The 24,987-nt window shown below is 32.4% G+C and overlaps 1 protein-coding gene and 1 non-coding gene across 4 annotated transcripts in view; one reads left to right on the forward strand and one right to left on the reverse strand.

Moving 5' to 3' along the window:
- The window catches only part of LOC114328280 (phosphatidylinositol 5-phosphate 4-kinase type-2 alpha), a 122,680-nt gene that overhangs the window by 92,471 nt on the left and 5,222 nt on the right, over nt 1-24,987 (forward strand). The window contains exons 6-8 of one of the 3 annotated variants that reach the window (XM_028277092.2): nt 1,049-1,151; nt 13,884-14,078; nt 19,843-19,905. In XM_028277092.2, coding sequence (XP_028132893.1) covers nt 1,049-1,151; nt 13,884-14,078; nt 19,843-19,905 — 361 coding nt within the window. Of the gene's footprint in view, nt 1-1,048; nt 1,152-13,883; nt 14,121-19,842; nt 19,906-24,987 lie in introns of all 3 variants that reach the window. The other 2 variants (XM_028277093.2, XM_028277094.2) reach the window with 2 other exon arrangements.
- Trnac-gca (transfer RNA cysteine (anticodon GCA)) lies at nt 12,407-12,478 on the reverse strand. Its single transcript has one exon. It is a non-coding gene; the product is annotated as a tRNA-Cys (tRNA).

Below are 24,987 nucleotides of genomic sequence, written 5' to 3' on the forward strand. Positions count from 1 at the left end.
AGCCTAAAATAAATTTTACCTGAAACCGGGCCTTTTATAGTATTATCGGTTAATCCGGGCTGTTTATAGTGGTAACTAATTGAACTTAACCATTTACTGTTTAACATACCATACCTTTGACTTATAATTTCAGTTTTAGCCGAATCATTCTCAGCAAGGTCCAATTTCAATTTAAATTTATCGCATTCGTCACATATGTCTGCTTTTCTCTTTTTAATTGTCAAGTTTAAATGGTCAAATTCTAAGAGTAAATACACATAAGTCAGACTTATGTTTATATTCACAACAAATTGATGTAGGCGTAAGAACACATAAATCGACTTATGTGATAATACACTATCATTATTATTTCAGTTTGACTGATATGGATTTTCACAGTCATTTTTCATAGAGATATAATAAGTTTTTGACTTATATCATTTTACACAACCACGGGTAAGCATGGTTAGAAGAAGGATATGACTTAAAAATTTTTTTTCATTTTTTGACTTGTGCTTATTCCCACCACCCATAGAGTTAACATCTGCACTTAAACCGTTTTACCAGTAACATTTATCAACACCATATACCGATTCAAGTACATTTTTTTAATAATAAAAAAAAAAGGAAGGATGTAGTAAGAGTAACAATATACCCTTATATTTTTATCATTTTAAAGAACATTGTACACTAGACATATCTTAGTTTAATGAATCCTAGAATTTATAAAACTCAAATAACTTTGAAGCTGATTATCTCAGAACTATCAAAACTGCAATTAAACCCTTTTACGTTTGACCCCCTCAATTTTTCTTAAATTCTCAATAATAAAAATGTATCTCATTTATTTTCAACTTACCAATAAAGACGCACATTATTTGTTCGCCAACTCTTTTGAATTCATTAATAAAGCACGCTATAAAATTTGCATACTACACCTAATTTGTTTAATATATTGGCATCAAGTGAAAGTACTATGCAAATATTTTACACCAATTTCTGTGTTGATTGCTTGTTTTTCAACGGCAGCTTTAATATTTCAATAACTAATGATCTTTCCCATCAACAGGTGACAATAGGAGAAGAAGCCAAGGCAAAACTTATGGAAACTCTCACGGCAGATGTAGACTTTCTCACTAAGTTACATTTAATGGACTACAGCCTGCTGTTAGGTAACTGGTTTCAAATATATTATTTATTTAAATATTCTGAAATGTAATCGTGTCCGACGAAATTGGAAGAAAACGAAAGCATCTTATTAGGTTCAGAGATAATCAATGCAACTATGTAATGAAATACTTGAGAACAATAGGGATGTTCACTAATTTTTAAATATAGTTAAATTCAATAGATTACAAGGTATATAAAAACGTAACAATCATAAAACTGTTTAAAAATGTATATTTTTTAAGATAAATGAGTTCATAATGTTGATTTTCTTGGAGGCTAGAAAAACGGTACCCTGCAGCGAGGCTACGGTCTGTGACGTCAGCAGTCGTAACGTCTTTGATCGACGACTAGTTTTGTATACTTATTTACTCAGTGTATTTGAATGTGCGCAGTTTTTTACGTATTTAATTATTAAAAATAAAGCCAAATAAGTGGTGTTTTGTTCCTGGGTGTGTAAATACATAAAAAAACAGTTCTGACAAGATTTTTATTACCGTTCCAGCCAATTTAAAACAGAAAAAGAAATGGTTTGTTGCAGCTAGAACTTAAAATAACTAACTTAAAGAACTAACTTAATAAAATAAACATTATAGAAGTTTTCCAGAGACTTTCGGCCCTTGGTAATAATGTAATTGTTCTTTCTGCATTTACATTTTTCAAAAATACTTATTATTAGTTTTCTCAGGATTCGAAAAAAATGAATGAATTTAAATAGCATTGGACCAAGATTTTGCACCTACCCCCTTAAAGAGTAAATGAAAAAGTTTCGGGACCTCAAATTTGTATTCCTTAAACTGGGATATTCCTAAAAAGGGGATTCTAATAATACATACAGTAAAAGTAAACCTTGAAATAACTACATGTGGATGTAGGTATGACTTTATATTATATTAAAATCATTAATAATTTAGTGAAAAGATTGGTTGAAATGAAAATGTATAATACCCAAGTTCAAAAATATATTTTACCTTGGAACAGTTGTCAACTCGAAATACGAAACAACCGAAATAAGATCTAGAGTTGAAAAGGACATAGCAACATTTAACAACATGCATGAGAAATATTTTCACCCATTGCGACATAATATCTCTCCCACTAAAAATGCGGCTGCTAAAATGTTATTATTTCCGGTCTTGCTATATGGCGCAGAGGCCTGGACAATAATGGAAACATTAATGAAAAAGCTAGAGGCATTCGAGATGTGGGTGTACCCACGTATCCTCAAAATATCCTGGGCGACCCACACCAACGTACAGGTATTGCGTCGAATGGGAAAACAAAAAGAAATCTCCTTTACAATTAAGAAACGAAATCTTAAATATTTCGGTCATATCATGAGGCATGATAAATATCGTATACTCCAACTGATAACGCAAGGTAAAATAGAGAGCAAACGCGGACCCGGAAGAAAAGACACTCGTGACTTAAAAACTGACGCCAATGATTTGGACAAAAATCGATCGAGTTATTCAGAAACGCCTCAAATGAAATTAAAATTGCCATGATGATAGCCAACGTCCACAACGGACAAGGCACATGAAGAAGAATAAAAATATTTTTAATACACCTAACCAAGGTAAAGTAATAACCAGCCAATGTATGTATACAATATGCATGCGTACAATGCATGCATACAACTTTCTCTATTTTTTTTTTGTGGAGTATTAAGCATTTATTTTTTTTAGCTTAAAGAAGACATGGAAAATTATATGGAATATACACTCAGTAAAGCTGTGGTAGATTTATTTTTTTACAAGATGCCAATAAATCATACACCATTGTTACATCTACACTACAGTCGGTAGTTTATACGAATCGGCTTTCTGAAAACCTTCTTCCATTTTATTTGTTTATTTTTGTAAAACCCAAAATATGTCCTTACAAACAGTCTATCCACTTTAAACTAAACAAATTCACTATAAAACCCCACTTTAACCCTGATAAAACAAGAAGAGAACAAAATAAAATGACCTGAAACGTCAAACAGGTAAACAGTAACAGTATGAGAATGGCGCGCGCTTGGGGTATGCAACTAGTGACGTCAGGCCAATAGAGAAGCGTTCTTGAAATTTAAAATAATGCTAGATTTCTAATAAAGATTTGTTATAGAAAGGCTTTTTCAATTTTGTTGAAATTTTGGACAATTATTCCTAGGGTGTTTCTTAATCGTTTTACATGTTTGAAATGACTTTTCAATTTTTTGTGAACATCCCTATTAACCTACGAAGACAGAATGTAAAACGTATATTTTGCAGGTAGATATAAAAGAAAACGAAAAGTATAAGCATGTTTGAGAAGTGTTAAAAATGACAAAAGATTAATAGGACATTAAAAATTTATTAGGAGAAACGGGAAAAAATATTTTGAATACCAGAAGTTACACTAATTGACAAAGAAAAATGCACACTTAAGAGCAGCCCAAGTCCAAAATTTGAATTTTTTAAGTTTTTTTGGGTTATGATTGAAAATTATAGTAACAAATACCATGGTTACAAAATTATTTGTTTTTTGAACGTCTGCACTCAACTTACCGTGTACCGGTCAACGACGTAACCAGGAGGGGGTATTCAATACCGCCAATTTAAGCTTAAAGTACATCCCAGTGGGTGGGGTTATAACCCCCAAACCTCCCCTCGTTACGCCACTGGTACCGGTAGCTTTCTTTATAGCCTATTAGAGCGTTTTGTTTTTGCGATTTCCTGAATACTAGGTTTTTTAACTTTTGGTCAAATATCTCTGGATCCTTAGATGATAAAAGGTCCAAATTTTTACAGTAATTGTACATACATACTATCAAGTGTCTGGTAAAGTTTTATTGAAAATGTACAAAATCAAATAAAATAAAAAATAAAATCTAAACCTTTTCGGGTTTTTTTGTAAAAGTATTTTAAAAAATTTTTTTAAATAAATGTTTTTTCACTCTACTTTACAAAAATCTACTCTACGCGTTTCAAAATTAAAAAAAATAGGTCTCTAAGTGCTTTGGTTACAGAGATATGTGACATAATGTTAATATTGTCGTTAAAAGGGATAATACAATGACGTTAAAATAAAATACACAAGAACACAGTATGAAGAATGATCAGAGGACAAAGAAAAAAGATGAACGAACTAACAAAAACGAAACGCATTCAAAAGGAAACATGTGGCAGACTACTTTTGATCCATATTTGCTAAAGGTGATGATAATGAACTACCAGCACCTGAAGTGACGACAAACGAAGAAATAAACATTGAAAAGGGAGAGCATTAAGAAAATTAAAAAATATAAAATCACCAGGAGAGGACAGATTATCGAATAAACCCCTAAAGAAAGGAAGACAAGATCTGAGCAAACAAGTATTAAAACTAATCCAAAAAATAATAGAACAAGCATCGTAATACCTCTAAAGAGTTCTAAAAACAACTGTTCTTTATATAAAATCAGACTAAAAATCTAAAAGAATAACGCAGAAAACACAAAAATCAACGATATAACTTAATTAATCTATGAAATAATAGTAGTGTCAAAATTTGATAAATGTCATTAGTGTCAAAATTTCGTAACAGTGGAGTAAACTTGCCCGAGGTTGGACCAATTACAAACGAGCATTAACGAGCGGGAAATTGGAATTACTCTTCCTAGTTTAAAAAAAGAAAGAATGTGTGTGTACTTTGTACGCACGTAAAAAGTTATACTTCTATTATAATATAACTTCATATTATAATTTTAACGAAATCAATATATCTACTTTAAACAGTTTTTTTTTTGTATTGTATTTAAATATTAAACTAATTTTAGAAAGAATTAAAACAATACCAAAAATTTTAAAAAAAATATGACTTTGTCCGGATTTGAACGGGGACCTCTCGATCCGTAGGCGAATGCTCTACCGATGAACTACCACCGTTGTGTATACATACGATCATTTCTCGGAAATAATTACAATCACGGTGACAGATCACGGTTCCCGGGAAGGGGGGTTATCATGGGAGGTCTTGTCACTGGGAATTTTCCGGCGTCAACTTATTTCTTAATGATTTTTTAGTCAAAATTAACTTGGAGCGAAATCGCAGCACGTTCTTTTTTTAACTAAGAGCGAAATGCATTTTTTCTGCACAAAGCTCTATTATTCCGTGAGCATTTTACATCGTATGAAATTCATATTGTATTACCAATATTTTTTTCTTTCAAAAACTCTCAGAAGTAGTTTTGGTGACATTAATACATTAGCCTGAATTTTTGCAGATTTTTCTGACTACTCTAAGACCACTTTTTGAGGCTTTGAAAATGATTTTTTCACTTTTTTGACAGTTTAAACGCTTTTGAGATAGTGCTCTTTTTCCGGGTGTGAATATATAAATATACTTTATTCAATTTAATAATATTATTAGTGTATATTATATAAAGACAAAATACAAGCTTAAATTATGCGCCAATTTAAAAAAATAACTATAAGAGTGGTATCTATTTTTGCATTACAGGTGTTACAGGTAGAAATTCAATAACCATGCCGAATTCGACAAAAAATTAGTGCGGTACAAAGGTATAATAGAACGCATATATTTAAAATGGCATTATAATGTCATAATAATATTATTAGTAAAAAAAATGTTTTCTTTTTCAGTACAAAAAATGTTGTAACACTTTGCCAATTTATTATACATCTAATATCTCTAATAATTGTTAATATTTTGCGGTCAACATATATCTGCATATTTATTTATATAATAAATAAATAATATAATATTATGAATATGTATGTTATCGAATTTCTACCTGTAACATCTATAGTGAAAAAATACGTATCTCACTTATATACTCTCGGACAAAAATATTGCATATGCATGTGGAATGAAATTTTTTGTGCTGCTATCCTTAGCCCCCCTGTATCATAGGAATAGGATTTATTTTCCTAATGCCATTTTTAAAGTATCACATAAATACTATATACGGATTTAAATTTGATCGGGGCTATATACTGGCCAATATAATTTTTAAATTGAATCTCATCAAGATAAGTATTCACTATGCTAACGACAAGAAGAAGTGCATTAGCACCAATATGTCATATCCAATATGGCTTTCAAATAGCAAAACATGATCTTCTAAAATGTTTTCAATGTACATATCAGTTGGCATTCGCCTAATCACCTTCACGTGTTCGGTATGTCCTTTCAAAACAATACCGCTCCGTAGCACTATGTCGCCACCACCAAAACTAACGTTCTGTATGAGGTTACAACTGACATACTGTTCGCCAACTCTTCTGTAGACGAAGTCTTGTAAATCTTGCTTCCATATGGTGAACGGTATGCCAGATGTAACCACATACAGAGGGTTAATTTTGATGGTGGCGACATAGTGCTATGGAGTGGTATTTCTTGGTAAGGAGATACTGAACTTGTGAGGTGATTGGGTGAATGAGAGCTGATATGTACATTAAAAACATTTTAGAAGAACATGTTTTGCCATTTACCAGCCATATTGGATAACAAATTCGTGTACCCTGACGCAGGTCTTAATGTCGGTAGAATAGTGAATACTTACCTTGATGAGATTCAATTTAAAAATTATATATTGGCCACCATATAGCCCACATTAAATTTAAATCCGATTATACCATTTATATGAAACATTAAAACATCGGATTCTGAAAAGAAATCCTATTTCTATGACACTGGGGCAGCACAATTTTTTTTATTTCACACGTTAATTTCAAAATATGCAAAATTTTTGTCCGTGAGTGTATATTAGTTTATTTTTCAAATTGGCGCCTAATTTAAGCTTGTATTTTGTGTTTATATATAGTAATTATATGATTAAATTGAATAAAGTATATTTATATACTCACACCCTGAAAAAGAGCACTATCTCAAAAGCGTTTAAAAGTGTCAAAAAAGTGAAAAAATAATTTTCAAAGCCTCAAAAAGTGGTCTTAGAGCAGTCAGAAAAATCTGAAAAAAAAATCAGGCTAATGTATTAATGTCCCCAAAACTACTTCTGATAGTTTGTGAAAGAAAAAAAATATTGGAAATACAATACAAATTTCAAACGATGTAAAATACTTATAGTAGAGCTTTGTGCAGAAAAAATGCATTTCACGCTTAGTTAAAAAAAGAACGTGCTGCGATTTCGCTCTCAGTGAATTTTGACTAAAGAATCATTAAGAAATAAGTTGACGCCGGAAAATTCCCAGTGACAAGACCTCCCACGATAACCCCCCTTCCCGGGAACCGTGAGATAGATTAATTAAAAATAAACATTTTCAATAATACTTATTACGATAAAGACAAATCCACAGACACAAAAATTATAATAAATATATTTACTAAAAACACTAATAATATATTCTTTTCACGCACACCTTATTTGCGCTACATAACTTAAAAGATGTAGCAACTAATACCATGCTGTCGGTGTGCGCATGCGCTCAGCAAAATAAAAATTCACCCTCGTGAATAAAGAAGTATAACTTCCACAGGGTACCTATTTATAGAAGAACAGATATACGACGGAGATGCAAGGTGGAGAACTTTAATCACTGGCTAAGAAACAGAAGTGTAGAATGGAACGACCAAATATGCATGTCCATCGTCCGACCGTTACATTAGATGTGGCAACACTGTCGACTTGTTAAATAGAGGGCCTGTATCGGGGAGAATGCAAGTTTAAAGAGTTATTAGATCATAGACACAGTCATTAGTAATAGTCTAAGAGCTAGTGAACCCTCCGACTAACGGTCGTCCTGTAAGGCTAGAAATTTGTCTAGTGATAATTCATAGCACACCAAGGCTAAAAACCATGACCTGGCAGGCCTCAGTGGTACACGTGTATCTACCAGGTGAATCGAAAAGTGCAAATTTAGGGGGTAAAATAAACTTTCTCCTGTAAGGTTTAAATTTAAGTATGTGTTTGAGTAAGTCATTTAGAAGAAATGTGTACAATGACAGGCGATTCTGAAGAGCATAAGACCTTGCCAGGCGAGGGGAAAGATTAGGGGTTTTTCCTAAAATTATTCTTTTTGCATCGAACAATTTTTTTTTAGGTTTTTTGAATCATTCCAAACAGAAAAGGTCCCTAGTGATTTTTCTCTTAAGTTAATAGTTTTTGTTATATAAGCGATTGAAAATTGCGAAATCGGCCATTTTTAACCCTAAATCGGACATTTATCTAAAAATTTCAATATTGGCAAGGTATGTAGATATTCCTTAAACATTGATTGATGAAATCCCGAAGAGTTTTTTTCAATAAAATATCGAAAACCCCTTTGTTTTTTTAATTGCTAATCAAGCGGGCACTACACTGTAGAATAAGTGAGGACGTTTGAGTTTGCATAAATTGATTATCTCGAGAATGGGCCAATTTCAAGAGAATCAGACAGGTCGATTTTTATTTTTGAATTAGGACTTTTTGGTATATATATAATACTAGTGACGTCATCCATCTGGGCATGATGACGTAATCGATGCTTTTTTTAAATAAGAGTAGGGGTTGTGTGATAGCTCGTTTGAAAGGTTATTTAATTTTCTATTCAGTAATATAAACATTAACATAATTAAATGTAGTAATGAAACACAGACTTACTCACAATCATTTAATTATACTTTGACGACCGGTTTCGATCTCTACATTATACAGATCATCTTCAGGTCGGCGTTACAAGTAGTTAAATGATGCCGTTACAAGGAATGCGTTGCCACTTAGTTGTTATCATATTAATTCGTCCAACTTATGCTGATTGGTTTGCTGGTAGGGTTATACGGCAAACAGACATGTTACGCAGGTCAAAACAAAGTAAATTTTTGAATTTGGAAAGGATCCTGAAGGAAGATGCGTGCTGTGAAACTGGTGATGTCTTGTTAGAATGGAGAAAGACAATGCTCAAGTGGTTGTGTATTGAATGTAGCCAGGTATGAAAATCTTATTGTAGACACTTGTACAAATGTGATGGTCTTAGCTCGTAGATGTTTTACGATACGGGCAGAGGTCAAAGCATAGGAAATGACAAAAAGGAAATTATTTTAATAATTAACTTGAATTATAATGTCATACTTGTAACGCCGACCTGAAGATGATCTGTATAATGTAGAGATCGAAACCGGTCGTCAAAGTATAATTAAATGATTGTGAGTAAGTCTGTGTTTCATTACTACATTTAATATGGACTCACATATGCAACCCATTCAATATTAACATAATTATTTATACAGGGTGTACAGAAAAAATTTTTCTTCTATTTGTCAAATTTAATCAAAGTTAATTTAATAAAAAAAAATTTTTTGTACACCCTGTATAAATAATTATGTTAATGTTTATATTAGTGAGTAGAGAATTAAATAACCTTTCAAATGAGCTATCACACAACCCCTACTCTCATTTAAAAAAATCATCGATTACGTCATCACGCTCAGATGGATGACGTCACTAGTATTATATATATGCCAAAAAGTCCTAATTTAAAAATAAAAATCGACCTGTCTGAGGATTGCTCTTGAAATTTGCTCATTCTCGAGATAATGAATTTATGCCAACTCAAACGTCCTCACTTATACTACAGTGTGGCGTCCGCTTGATTAGCAATTAAAAAACAAAGGGGTTTCCGATATTGTATTGCAAAAACTCTTTGGGATTTCATCAATAAATGTTTAAAGAATATCTACCAACCTTTTCAACTTTGAAATTTTTAGACAAATGTCCGATTTAGGGTTAAAAATGGTCGATTTCGCAATTTTCAAAATTTTCAATCGCTTATATAACAAAAACTATTAACTTAAGAGAAAAATCACTAAGGACCTTTTCTGTTTGGAATGATTCAAAAAACCTAAAAAAAATTAGTTCGATGCAAAAAGAATAATTTTAGGAAAAATCCCTAATCTTTCCCCTCGCCTGGCAAGGTCTTATGCTCTTCAGAATCGCCTGTCATTGTACACATTTCTTTTAAATGACTTACTCAAACACATACTTAAATTTAAACCTTACAGGAGAAAGTTTATTTCACCCTCTAAATTTGCACTTTTCGATTCACCTGGTAGATACACGTGCACCGCTGAGGCCTGCCAGGTCATGGTTTTTAGCCTTGGTGTGCTATGAATTATCACTATAAAAATTTCTAGCCTTACAGGACGACCGTTAGTCGAAGGGTTCACTAGCTCTTAGACTATAAACAAAGTAGACTTTTATAAATGTGATATAATAAAAATAATTTTAAAGAAAAGGTAGGCAATCAAGATCAAACGCATATTAAAGAAATGTCTTTCGGTCGAGCTTGTGGCACTTTTTATCCTATTTGCTTTTTTCTTGAGTGTTGTTGCTTTCTTTCGTGTGCGTATGTTGGCCTTATTGTTCGAGAATGTACAATACGCAGCAAATACGCCAATCACTGGAAAAAAGTATTGCTCCGGAATCTTCTTAGACATCTCCCAGGCATTTAACAAACTCTGGATAATGGCCAGATTATAGATTATAGATTTTAAAAAAGTTTTTGACAGAGTTCAACATGAAAAGCTTTTAAGTATTCTTAAGACCAAAAACATAGATAGTAGAGATCTACATATTATATCGAATCTGTATCAAAATCAGAAAGCAAGAGTAAGAGTAGAAGGAGAACTGACAGAGGAAGTAAGTATACTTAGAGGAGTTCGACAAGGGTGCATACTTTCACCACTCTTATTCAACGTCTACAGTGAAGTGATATTTCAAGAAGCTTTATTGTATTGGATATTGTGGAAGGTATTTTGGTCAACGGAAATAGCATTAATAATATTAGATATGCGGACGATACGGTCATATTTGCAAGTGACATGGAAGATTTACAGTACATAATACAACATGTATACAATGCATGTGAAAGGTACGGACTGCAAATGAATCTCAAGAAAACGAAATCAATGATATTCTCAAAAAAAAACCACAAAATGTATCCTGATCATCAATAATACAACGATCGAAAGAGTAACAACATATAAATATTTAGGAACGTGGCTAACCGAAGATGGAGATCAAACAAAAGAAATCAGATCTAGAATATAAATGGCAAGAAACACGTTCATAAAATTGAAGAACTTACTTTGCAACCGTAACCTTAATCTAGAGATCCGCACAAGAATGCTACGTTGATACGTTTTTTCTACTTTACTATACGGCATGGAAGCGTGGACAATAAAACAGTCTGAAATCAAAAAAATAAACTCCTTTGAGATGTGGTGCTACAGGAGAATCCACAGAATATCGTGGACTGAAAAAGTAACTAATATAGAGGTGTTACAAAGAATGAAGAAAGAATATGAAGTCATAAAAACTGTTAAAATTTGAGAAAAGAAATTTGAGAGAGTGGTACGGTTGCAGCTCATTAGAATTATTCAGAAGTGCGGCCAATAAAATTAAAATAGCGATGATGATTTCCAACCTCCGATAGGGGAAGGAACCTGAAGAAAAAGGATAATGGCCTTTTATAAAAAAATCAAAAAAATCCCTTCACAACTTCTTCTTCTTCAGGTGCCATCTCCGCTACGGAGGTTGGCAATCATCATAGCTATTTTAGTTTTTGAGGCAGTAGCTCTAAATAGTTGTTTTGAGCTGCATCCAAACCATTCTTTCAGGTTCTTCAGCCATGAAATTCGTCTTCTTCCGATGCTTCTTCTGCCGTCTCTTTCCTTTATTTAATTGTAAGTTCAACTTCCTTCTTTTTACCTATTCTTCTCAGTACTTAAGTCGACCCTTCCCAACAGTTACTTCCAAATCCTAAGGTCTTACTGCAAGATCGCCATTACCTTGTAAAACAGGTCGTTCGTCAGTCCAGTTCTGTACCTGATATTCACTGCGGACTTACCTACGTCACCAGCAGTCACAACAGCAACTTATGCAGATGACACAGCAGTAATCTCTTCTCATGAAGACCCAGCCATAGCATCACACAGAGTCCATGCTAACCTAACTGCAATAAAAATGAATAAGCTGTTGTAAATTTTTGTTAATACATTTTTCACTAAAATTAGTTCATTAGAAACGCGATAATAACCCTGGCCCGTCTATTGAAGACCCGAAAAAACTTCATTATTAAATTGTAAAAATACACAGTTAAATAATTACACTTTTATAAAAAATAGCTTTTTATAACATAGTACAATATTATAGGACACAATATAAAATTATAAACTATTTTGTTGTTTCAATTCCTGCCATGAAAAAATTTTGTAATCGATTTTAAACTTATAAATCAAAGAAAATGTTAAAAATGGTAAAAAATTAATGAAACCTGTTTTGAAAGTAAAATTGTGGGAACACCCGGATTTGAACCGGGGACCTCTCGATCTGCAGTCAAACGCTCTACCACTGAGCTATATCCGCTATTGACTAACGTACTTTACGACGGAATCGAAATGTCATTGCATTATTTGCATTTAAAATGGCTTAACATTCAAAATAAAATTCGCATCCATGTAAAAGCGGCTGAAGATTGCATTGTCATCGAGTTCTGAGCTATTTTGAAAATATTAGTTGTCTAGCTAGTCGGGAGGTATGTTTAAAATCGATTACAAGATTTTTTGGACACAGCGACAAAGAGACAAAGAACAAATGAAGTACAGTATTTCCCTGTAAGTTGTATTCGTATGGAAAACTTTATTATTATTAATTTTACGAAAAAAAGTTATTCTTCATAAAAAGCTCTGCATGGTCCAAAACCTCATATTTAACCATCAGATATCAAATTTTTTGAATATTAGACGAGGTATGTCAAAAAGTTTGAATTTCACTCAAGAGTAAAGTAGCTTTATTTTTCACAGTATTGAAAATTGCTATTATGAAAAGTTGTTTGGAATTAAAAACTATATTCTAGTATGCAATTATGTACATCCTTCTAATTGAAAATTTTTGTTTTTGAAAAATTATGGATACTTAACATTATTTTCAGTTATTTCAATTCATATAACTCTTTTATTATTAATTTTACGAAAAAAAGTGATTCTTAATAAAAAGTTCTGCATGGTCTAAAACCTAAAATACAACCATCTTATGTCAAATGTTATCAATTTTATACGAGGCATGTCAAAAAATATGAATTTCGCCCAAGAGTAAAATACGTTTATTTTTCACAATATCGAAAATTGTTATTATGAAAAGTTATTTATAATTAAAAACTATGTTTCAGCATGTAATTACATCCTTCTAATTGAAATATTCTGAACTATAAAGGTACTTTACTTTTGATCTAAATTTATCTTTTTTGACATACCTCGTATAAAATTGATAAAATTTGATATAAGATGGTTGTATTTTACGTTTTAGACCATCCAGAACTTTTTATTAAGAATCACTTTTTTCGTAAAATTAATAATAAAAGAGTTATTAGAATTGAAATAACTGAAAATAATGTTAGTTATCCATAATTTTTCAAAAAAAAAAATTTTTCAATTAGAAGGATGTAATTGCATATTAGAATATAGTTTTTAATTCCAAATAACTTTTCATAATAGCAATTTTCAATATTGTGAAAAATAAAGCTAGTTTACTGTTGAGTGAAATTCAAACTTTTTGACATTCCTCGTATAATATTCATAAAATTTGATATCTGATGGTTGAATCTTGGGTTTTGGATCGGTCAGAACTTTTTATAAAGAATAAAATTTTTTCGTAAAATAAATAATAAAAAAGTTTTTCATATGGATACAACTTACAGGGACATACTGTATATAAGATCGTTTTAAAATAATATTTAATCCCATTATTTTACTATAACATAAATAAAATTTAGGTATTCACGAAGTCGAAAGAGGAGAACAAGAACTCCAGCGACAACGCGAGTTAGAAGCCGAAAACCCTCAGGAGTCCGACGAAAGCGAAAGCGGTTCCGGCCTAGAGAACAGGACCATGGGCGTCACCACGCCTCCAGATTCCCCCAACGCCTTTGGACACTACCTTCATCGCGAACACAGCCTCCAGTACGAAGGTAAATTTAATAAAATTTACCAGTATTTAGACTTAGTGACAGGTAAGCTCGAAAATTTCGATATTTCTTCTTGGTAGAGAATCGCTTATGTAGAGCTTATCTACTCGTACAGTAATGTCGCTAATCTGAGCTTCTGTTGTCGGTTTGGGGTAGGAGTTCAAGATCAATGAGGTATTTATTCACAAGACTTTATAAATTATATTATTTTGTCAATATATGCATTGAAATACATGCAATATTGTAGGCAAGTTGTAAGAAATGTGATTTATCTAGATAAAAACATCCGAACTGTCTAGCAAAATAAATGTAGGATTCGTTAAAGACAATCGTAATAAAAGTCCGTGTGATGTTTAACAGTTTTAATTAATAAAATGGATAACTAAATTATAGATACTATTATATTGACGAAATGTAAAAGTGTTTGTGTAATTGCGACTAAAATTTTACGAGTTCTCACAAAAGAAAATGCCTTTGAAGTAATCGCGTTTATCTACTTAATATATGACCGGCTTGTCAATATATTAGTAGTTCTTAAACTTCGCGTCCTTTCGATTATTGCCAAATACAGCCTCTTTCATTGGAATCTAAAAATCGACTGCCCCTCACACCACTACGCTAAAACAAATTCTTTTACATCTAATCTCCCTTTTCCGTTTTCCCCTGAGAACCAACCTATTAAAATTGGATCAAAGTATGTACCGACTTTTTCCAATAAACGAAAACCAATAAAATTAGTCAAGGCGGCTACTGTTTATCTTAAACTCCGATTCCAAACGATTCGCACATGTGGCATATGTCTTCGTATGCGTGAGACCCTTTTTTCGTGCTCGTAATAATAATAATAATAAAAAAATATATACAGTAGACTTAAAAATATAAGGTAAAATATTTACACTTCTACATAAAATTATCTTTTGAACTATTTTTGGGCAATACTTTTTAGTTCCTCTAGCAGTCTTTAGTCTTCTTTTAATGTTTTCAGTATAATCAAATTCCTGCTCTTTAGCTGGAGCAGCAAAGGTCTGAAGAAAGTAGAGCTGATGAATAGTGGAGCTGAGAGATGGTAGTTATGGCTCAATAACAACGCAGAAAGAATTTGTCGAAACTTTGACATTGACAGCTACAATTTCTAAAACGCTGCAAATAGCTCAAAGGAAAATGAAAAGATCAATGCTCAGTATATCGCTTCGTGACCGAGTTATAAATGAAGACTTAAGACGAAGAACAGGAGTTATTGATGTAATTTCCCGAATTGCCACCCTGAAATGGAGCTGGGCCGGACACGTCGCCCGAATCAGTGATGGGAGTTGGACGAAGAGATTACTTGAGTGGAGGCCGAGATTAGACAAAAGAAGTAGAGGAAGACCCCCTCCTCGTTGGACTGACGATCTCAAGAAAATGTCAAGAAATTTGATGCAAAAGTTCTCAAAATAGAGCACAATGGACAAAAATGAGGGAGGCCTATGTCCAGCAGTGGACGCAAAGGGCTGGATGATGATAAATATTTATTTTAAATCAACTTTAATATAAATACGGTTCTCGATTCTTGAAAGTTCTCGATTCTTGAAAGTATTCAATCCTGTCCATCACTATTGATTTTATAAAACTGTTTTAAACATCTGTGGAACAAAACTGACACATAGTCTTCAATTTTCCAGCGTTTAGTTTTTTGGATAATACAGTCATAATACGGTTGATTAAAACATTATAATATTGATAAAGTAGTGAAAAGTCACATTGAATTCCTGCACCAAACCGATCTGAATCTTTATTTCTATGTTGGATGTTGTGCTTGTCACAGGGAAAGGAATTCGTCGACTTTTCATCGATTGGTTAAAAACTCATTGTTAATCCAAATTAAATATTTAATCTATTATTATTATTACCGAACGTCGTGTAACATATCGATTTGAAGACATTTTTAATTATGTCTCTAAAAAATTTCCTACAAAATTCGTTGAAGTTATTGATCAACTATAATACTATAATAATACGGTATTAATAAAGATTCTAACGTCTACCTCTGGTTATTTGTGAAAAAAGTTGTCAAGTTTTTCAATTAAAAAAAATTAAAAGTAGACAAACTTTTCAGTTTAAAAAAGTCAACTTTTTTGACAAATAACTAGAGGCAGACGTTAGAATCTTTATTAATTAAATGCGAAACTATAATTTTGGTATTTATTTAATTTATTCATTAAAATGAACTTAAACCCAAAAAAATTATGATTATGGTATGTTCAATACTTTTCAAACGAGATATCACTTGCCATAAGGTCCCATTTAAAATTATCAGTCACAGTGGCTCTTTAACGTCATCTATCAGTATTACTTCACCTGTTATGACTCGTTGAAAAGCCTACGTCCGTTTATCTCCTCACTCCAAATTTCTCTATAAATATAACCGTTCAAAAGATATGAGCGGTGACATTTGGCTAGCACCTTAAATTAAATAATATGGATGATACAGTGCTACCTTTTTTTATACCAGATTTTGATTAAACGGCTTGGAACGATCGTTGTTGACCTTTACTTTTCCGAAACTATGTTCGTATAGGTTTTTAAGAAGAAATGTTTTGGAACCCTCATATCTTTTAAGACCAACGATAAACCTCCTCTCCACAATAGGGAACTTGCATAAATTTTTAAATATTAAAATGATATTAAAAAACATAAGGTAACATGATCTTAAAACGCTTGCATGCGAAAAAAACAAATATTTTTAACCCGTACGCTAATTACGACGCTTTGAAAATGCTATAAAATTCAAATATCTTAGGAGGCTCTTGAACGTCCTTCTATTGGTCCGACGTCACGGGCCACGGTCAACCGGGCTAGCAGTCGGAAACAACGCGATTAGGGTAGGTATCACGGGTATATTACATTTTAATCGTCTTTAATGGAAAATTACTAGGTATTATTTATGTTCATCTTATATATTGTAATAAGTAGTTCCCCAATCAGCTTAGTTTTAAACTGAAATTGATAAAGTTGTGTGCTACTTTGTAAAGAGTTTAAAACGCATAATATGACGGACGAGGGTAAGTCTGACAACTTACCTACCGTTGATGTCTTCATGGTGGCAACTTTTATAAAAAGTAGTGAAAGCTATTCTATTGGAGAAATGCGAGGTGTCAAGGCAAATTAAGAGTTATTAATAACCATGTTTAAACCGTTTATAACAATAGTTTGGTACCATTATATTATAGTATGCGGTTTACCCCGTGGGTTTGATCTACCTACCTCTAATCGAAGGATTTCGTATATCCTGGAAAAGATTACGGTGTAATTTGCATTATAATAAAGATTATATTTTATTGTAATGTTTATTAGTACCTACTGGAGCCTTTCATTATTGTGTTCAAAGCCTTCTGAGAAAAGATTATAGTGATTAGCAGACGTACCGATAGAACGTGTACATAGCCAACAAAATCCTTCTTTACAAAGTTAATAATACGCATAAATAAGAAGAATCATTATTGTAATTTTACAAGTTAATATCTTTATCATATGAGCTTATACTTACACCGCATCCCTCGGTAGACCGCAAGCTATAGTAAAAACCCGACTGTAGACCGCATACTATAGTAGCACCAATACTTTTTAGTTACTCTTACTTTTATTACTAAAAGTTTTGTTTATTTTTAAGTTACTTGTTTCTTCTTTGTTCTTCAACACAAGAAACGACAAAAGTAATTTCATAAAAAAGAACTTTTTGATACATGTCAACAGAGATAAAATGTTAATATTTTGCCTGTCATAGAAAAAATCATTTTTGCTACAGAGTAAAACAAGATATTTCAACTATATTATTTATCTATGGGCAAACTGCATTAAATGCAATAGCCCACCGAACGGGCAAACGATACGAGTGGCCTATGACGTCAGACCCCAGCTCTCGCTTTTGAAGTTGTTTGAAGCGGACATTTTAGGCGCGGAACTTTGATCAGATGTTGTACGTACACTATTCATTGTTAGACGTAATATTTTGAATATAACATTTTAAAACATAAATTAACAATTTTATGCAAAAAAATTTTTTAGTGCAAGTTCCCTATTATATGCTGCTATGTAGTATCAAAATAGCTAGCTCATTAAGGCTTCTGTTACTTTTCCTCGTTCTTTATCTACTTCTTTATTTACTTTCTGTGTGCAGAAGTGCATTCCACTTTATCTATATCATCTGCACTTGACACACCTTCTATTGAAATACGCAAGCGTGCACATGCGCAGGCGCATGCGTGTTTGTGGTTGGAATGTTAACTGTCAAACCTATGGTTCACCATATTTCACTTTGATTGTTCTGTAACACTTCGCTAATGAAAACTTGATAAAATTCAGTAGTTGATTTGCGAAGGATAATGAATTTTGTAGGAAACATTCTATAGGTATTTCTCTAACTGCTTAAATTTTATCGGTACGAAATATACACTCTGGGCCAAAATTAACCGTCTTGTCTTATATCTCCTAAACCTGTTGTCCGATTTAAGTGATTTTTTTAATATGGTATAGCTGTATTCCTTGGCAATATCGTTATAATAATATTGTTGCTAATTAGGTCAATTTTCATTGTATACCGGGTGTACGAATCAAACTGTGTTTTTTTCTTAAAGTTTGCATCACCCTGTGGAATATTCTAGTATTTGTAGAATATGTACCAAAATTAAAACCTAACTATAGCCTCATGCTTTCTCGACATTTTGTTGTTTGATTGATTCGCTTATGTTGGATAATAAAAAAGTTAGGTGGTTTGACAAGTAGACAAGTTTTTTATCAATACAGGGTGTTTTTAAAAATTTTTTTGGCAAAGTGTAAGGGCTAATTCTGCATGAAAAATAATATGACAGTTTGCTTTATATACTTATGTCCGCAAATGCTTCGTTTCCGAGATAGGAGTTGTTGAAATTTTTGTGACAAACTGACGATTTATTTATTGCTTTAAAACCGGTTGAGATATGCAAAAATGCAATTTGGTGGGTTTTATGACGTAGTTATTGCATAATATTTTTTGACATACAATTAAGAATTTAATATTCACAATTGGCGCGCATACGGGTAATATGAGCCATCATATTACCAGTATGCGCGCCAATGGTGAATATTAAATGCTTAATTGTATGCCAAAAAATGTGCAATAACTACGTATCAAAACCGACCAAATTTCATTTGCATGTCTCAACCGGTTTTAAAGTAATAAATAAATCGTCAGTTTGTCAGAAAAATTTCAACAACCCCTCTATCTCGGAAACGAAGCATTTGCGGACATAAGTTTATAAAGCAAACTGTCATTATTTTTCATACAGAATTAGCCCTTAAACTTTGCCAATTTTTTTAAAAACACCCTGTATTGGTAAAAACATGTCTAGTTGTTAAAGCACCTAACTTTTTTATTATCCAACATAAGCGAATCAATCAAACCACAAAATAAAGCATGGGGCTATAGTAAGGTTTTAATTTCAGTGTTCTACAAATGCTAGAATATTCCACAGGGTGATGCAAACTTTAAGAAAAAAACACAGTTTGATTCGTACACCCGGTGTACAATGAAAATTGACTTGTTTAGCAACAATATTACTATAACGATATTGTCAAGGAAAAAGGCTATAACTTTTAAAAAATCACTTAAATCGGACAACAGGTTTAGGAGATATAAGACATCAAAAATAACCCATTTTTAAGGTGGCTGGTTAATTTTGACCCAGAGTGTAAAAATAATTTAAAAGGAAATAACATCGAAACAATGAAACTAAATCTTTGTGCTTTTTAGGTTCATTCAAACTGTTCAAAGCGTATCCGTACCTCAGACCAAAAAAACGGATACGGCTGCAAGGTATAAAGAGTGAACGTGCATTTTTTAAATTCTTTGAGATTTGAACCTTATTAACTACCAGACACAGCTTTCGATTGAGCTTTGACATTTTTAATATAGATTAGGATGCTGCACTTAATTTGGCCAGTCGAGCATTACAGGGTCCTTGAATGTATTTGGTGATGAAGGTGATTCTTTTTTCTTTAAATTAGATGCATTAGATGCTGCTGTATGTTGATTTTCAAGGCAATTGAAGATAAACACAGCTGAGAGCAATCAGTGAAGTGTGACTCTTGTCTGAAAAAAATTGGTGAAAAAAAACCCTTTTTCATCAGCACCGTGTCATATCATCATTTTTACACGGGCTAAAATCCATTAGTTAAAGTTCGAATTGTTGGAACATCCACTTTATTCGCCAGATTTCGCCCCTAGCGACTCCCATGTGCTTCAATACCTAAAAAATTCATGCGTGGAGAGTGTTTTTCATCCCTCACTTCAGGGGTGGCATTCGTAAATTGGAATTTCACTGGAACAAGTGTATTGATGTTCAGGGATGTAGAATAAACTAAATGAAATGTTACATTACTCCGCTATCTCATAAATAGTTAGACAACAGTTTGACAATAGAGACTATTTTCTCTTTCAACATACATTTTAATGATCAACGTTATTGGCCTTCTTCAACGTGGTATATTTGTTGACGATGCTGCCATTCTGAACCACTCGTGACACCTTAGCTGATTCGTTATCATCTTTTCGCTTTTCTTTTGGGTGAAAATATCGCTAGCAAACTTGATGAAAGGATGAGAGGGAATTTAATGGAAATACATCACGATTTTAATTGACAGTAAGTTATATTTGTCGCAAATCATCAAATAAAACGTACTTTCAATTAAAATTGCGATTTAATACTAAGTAGAGTAGATAATCTCTTTGGTTATAAATATAAAGTGTGTGCTTTGTTTGAGGCGTTCGTGTCATTCATTTTCTAGGATCTGGTAATGCGACTGGCTCAATTTTTGTGTAGAAAAATTAACTGCATTATATAGATTTGGTTTCATTTTATCTTGAATTGCCAACAAATTATATAAGTTACGACAATATAATCGAACAAAGTATCGAAAGCAAACTTACTAGCGATTCTGTAGGAAAAAATAATTAATACTTCAAGAATTACCAACGACCTCCTGCAAGCGATAAAACAATTCCTTGAAAAATTCATCGAGTACAACAGACCTCTGGTATTAGTATTTATAGATTGTCGCAAAGCGTTTGGCGTTGTCGCGGAGCCTGCAGAGAAATCGGTTTAAAATCAATATCCGTAAAACAAAATACATGACCAACCTCCGTTGAGAGAGCTTACAGATTGAAATGTAGATGGGCTAGCCACGTGGCAAGGATGAAGAATGGAAGGTGGACATCCAAGTGAACCGAATGAAAATCAAGAACAGAAAGACGAAACAGAGGAAAACCACCTAGACGATTTTGCGAAAGATGACAAAAAATTGGATCTATACATATTGGATCTAAATGTCATCATTTATGTAGCATCTACATTCTGAAATTTGCAAAAAACTGTATATTCACTGTATGTCCTCGATTCCTACCACTAACAAATGTGGCTTAATATTTTCTAAAACATACCAAGGTGTGAGCAAAGATTTGTGTGAGATTTTTAAAAAGAAAAAAAAAAGAAACAGAGAGAAACCTTTTGTTATTTTTAAAAATATATTTTATTACTTATTATTGGTGTATTAATTTTTGAATAAGTATAGATAGGGTATGCTTTCGATACTTCTTAATACAATTCACATTATTTTGTTGCTTACGAACGTTTGTGAGTTTGTCATAATAAGTAGTTTGAAATTTTTCTCTTTGAGAATTATTAACCAATCATCACTTCTGCTTTACCATAAGCTTGGAAATTTATTTTAAATGCGATTTAAGACAATTATATGAAATTATGAATTGTTTGACTTTAAAATCCAGCTGTCAAATGAATTAGGATAGGAATAGATTACATTTGATTACTTTCACGTTAAAAATTGTTTTATTAACTAGTTCAGAAATATATGAATTAAAAGTGACATTTGAACTACAGTGGAACCTCGATAACTCGGATTGATCGGGACCGCGGCCGATCCGGGTTATCGAAAATCCGAGATAGCCGGAGAATATGGTAAAAATGAATAAAATACGGTATACTTACAGATAAACTCCGTTAGAATTGAAATAACATGAAATATATTTATAAATCTGCACAGTACCTACTCATTAAAATTACTGAAAAAACACCAAACACAAACGTAAGCAAACGGAAGCGAACAATACAAGACACACAATACAGTCACAACGATGTAATGTTATTTAAGAACAGTGAAAACTAAAGACCATTGTTTTTAAAAGAATTTTTTAAATAGTCTTTCCTAAACAATTCTAAGACAGTTTGAAATAAAAAGGAATAGGTACTACAGACAGGTGCCTGTTGTTTCTGCGGCGTGTGCTATGAGTCATTTTTAATATCGTATAGTTCAAATTACACACATACACATTATCTCTCAAATATGATATTACATACATTTTTATTGTTGAAAGGTTTGTCTGATCATTAACTATTTTGATGGGAAATAAGCCACAATTAAATTGAAAAATACAAAATATTGAAAATCAAAATGTTTATCTGATGAAAATCGGCCCGGGTTAGCCGGACTTCCGGGTTATCGGGGGCCGACTTATCGGGGGCCGACTTATCGGGGTTCCACTGTACTCAAAATAAAAAATTAAATATTATTACAATTGTTTTTGTCATCATCATTTTTTTAATCTACAAAACTTTGTAGGTGGGTCTGTAAACTGCTAATATTAAACGAAATATTCTTTCTTTCAGTTTTTTGCCGCCTTTCTTAAAAATCTCAGCTGAGATACCACTTTTTTCTGCCCTTTTGTTATTTTTTAGGTCTCTTATTATTTTTTAACACTTTTTATTATTCTTTTTAATTTCTCTGGATTTTTTAATTTCTTGGTAGAAATTTTTTACCTCTTTGTTTATTATGTAGGCTTTTTCCATGTTTTTCAATTACTTTTCTAGCCGTTCTTTTTTCTTCTTTTTGCAAATTCTTTTCTTTCAAGCTGCTTTTCTTCGAGCCACTCGGTTTTCGATCGTATTTTGGATATTTCCTCTATCTCTTTGTACTTTTGCCTTGTTTCTTCTTGTCAAAGCATTTCTTAACATCGAACGCATAAATTGGGCTTTAATCGAACCAGTCTTGACGTCTCTTTATTTGCACTTTTCCTGTACACTTTTCCGTTGCTTCCGACATGGCTATAATCTGTATAGTATAGTCTGCCATTCTTCTTCTATTTCGTGCTTGACATAATTCTCTACCCTTTTATTTAGTTCTTCCTCTAGTCTGTCTATCACCTGTTTCTTTTGAAGAAGCTCTAATTGACAATTTAACCAGTCTCTAACAGGTTTTTAAATTATTAGTAATTCTATTTTAATTTTGCTATCACTGGTGTCTGGCCACTGTTGGTATCTGCCCCTCTATACTCCTGCAATCGACTATTGCCTGATCATCTTTGCTTTCTATAGGGCTTTTCATCGATTGTCATTTGTTTCGAGCTTCTGTCATATGTATGTTGTATAGTCTGTGTATAATATTAATATACACGGATTATACGACATTATTTGACAGAAGCTCGAAACAAATGACTGTGAATGAAAAGCCCTATAGGAGATGATCTATCTGATTTTTTACCTTTTCATCGGGGGAAATCCCTTTGGATGTCTTTATGATTAAAACTTGTGCTGGCTATTTTCATTTGAGCAGCTATAGAGGGGCTTAGTACACACTACACGCAAACTATACAGGTTGTTTAATTAACAATTGGAAATATTTTAACCGTAGATTCCTGGGCTCAAAATATTAAGATTTAACCCAAATCACTGAAATAAAATGTGGCTTCTTGCCGAGTTACAGGGTGTTTTATTTAAAAATTATTTGTACGCAGTACTTTAAAACTATTTGACTTATCCTTGTCATATTTGACAGAAAGTGTAGGTACTGTACACCCTACTAAATTATGTTAAATAAACGTTTCTGGTTACTACCGGAGACGTACGACAGGGAATGGTTGATCCTTCCCAAATTCTACGCCACTGGCGGAATTGATATTTTAGCACAATTTTTCGGCTCTCCAATACTTTCTATGTAAATAATATACTCTTCATTCGTAACACATAATATATTATAATACCTATATATATGTATTATAAAATATAATGTCACTCAAATGAAATAAAATTTACATTGGTCTCAAAATTTCAATAATTTCATATCATTGCGCCAACTCTGAATTTTAATTAATAACGCCGTTAATTATAATTAAAGTTTATCGATATCGCAGTTTTAAAGTCCATTAAACTGTCATTCATGAATACTATTAGTCTAGCGGCTATTGAATACAGCCTATCCGTCCGTGAGCTTAAGCCGATTAGAAGAAGTACGGCTGACCAAATTATACCTACTTTATTATCAATAATAATAAGATAAGATACGAGTAAGCCTCTGCCTTAATCCCTCAGAAAGATTTATGCAGTAGCGAATTAGAAAATCTTTTTTTGAAGTTATACTTCTTTAGGCGCATTGGGAGTAAGTTTATATGTGCGCGAATTCATTAAAAGTCTTGGTACTGAGCGTAGCTCAAACGTTATACGTGCTCTGATTGGATAATTACAATGACCTGTCAACAATTGTTCAATATATCGGTTATGGGTAAACAAATGTTGTGTATATTAGTTTTTATTGTTGTGAAGACAGAGAAAAAGCAAGTTTATAATTGTAGTGACTTTTTGAATAGTTTTTAAAAGCAACAGGTACCTACGTAATTGTAAATGTTTCAGTATTGTAATAATAAATTACATAGGTACTTGCCTATTTGGAAAATGTATGTACCTATCTAGTAGGTAATGCTTTGATTTACATAATTTGATTACCAAGAACATTTCTACCAATCTTCATCTAATATATTGTTTTCTTACAATGTGTTTTGTTGTATTTTAATATTTTAATTCCACAAAAATCAAACTTTGATTAAATTCAG

Source organism: Diabrotica virgifera, chromosome 3, assembly GCF_917563875.1.
Source record: "Diabrotica virgifera virgifera chromosome 3, PGI_DIABVI_V3a".
Lineage (NCBI taxonomy): Eukaryota > Metazoa > Arthropoda > Insecta > Coleoptera > Chrysomelidae > Diabrotica > Diabrotica virgifera.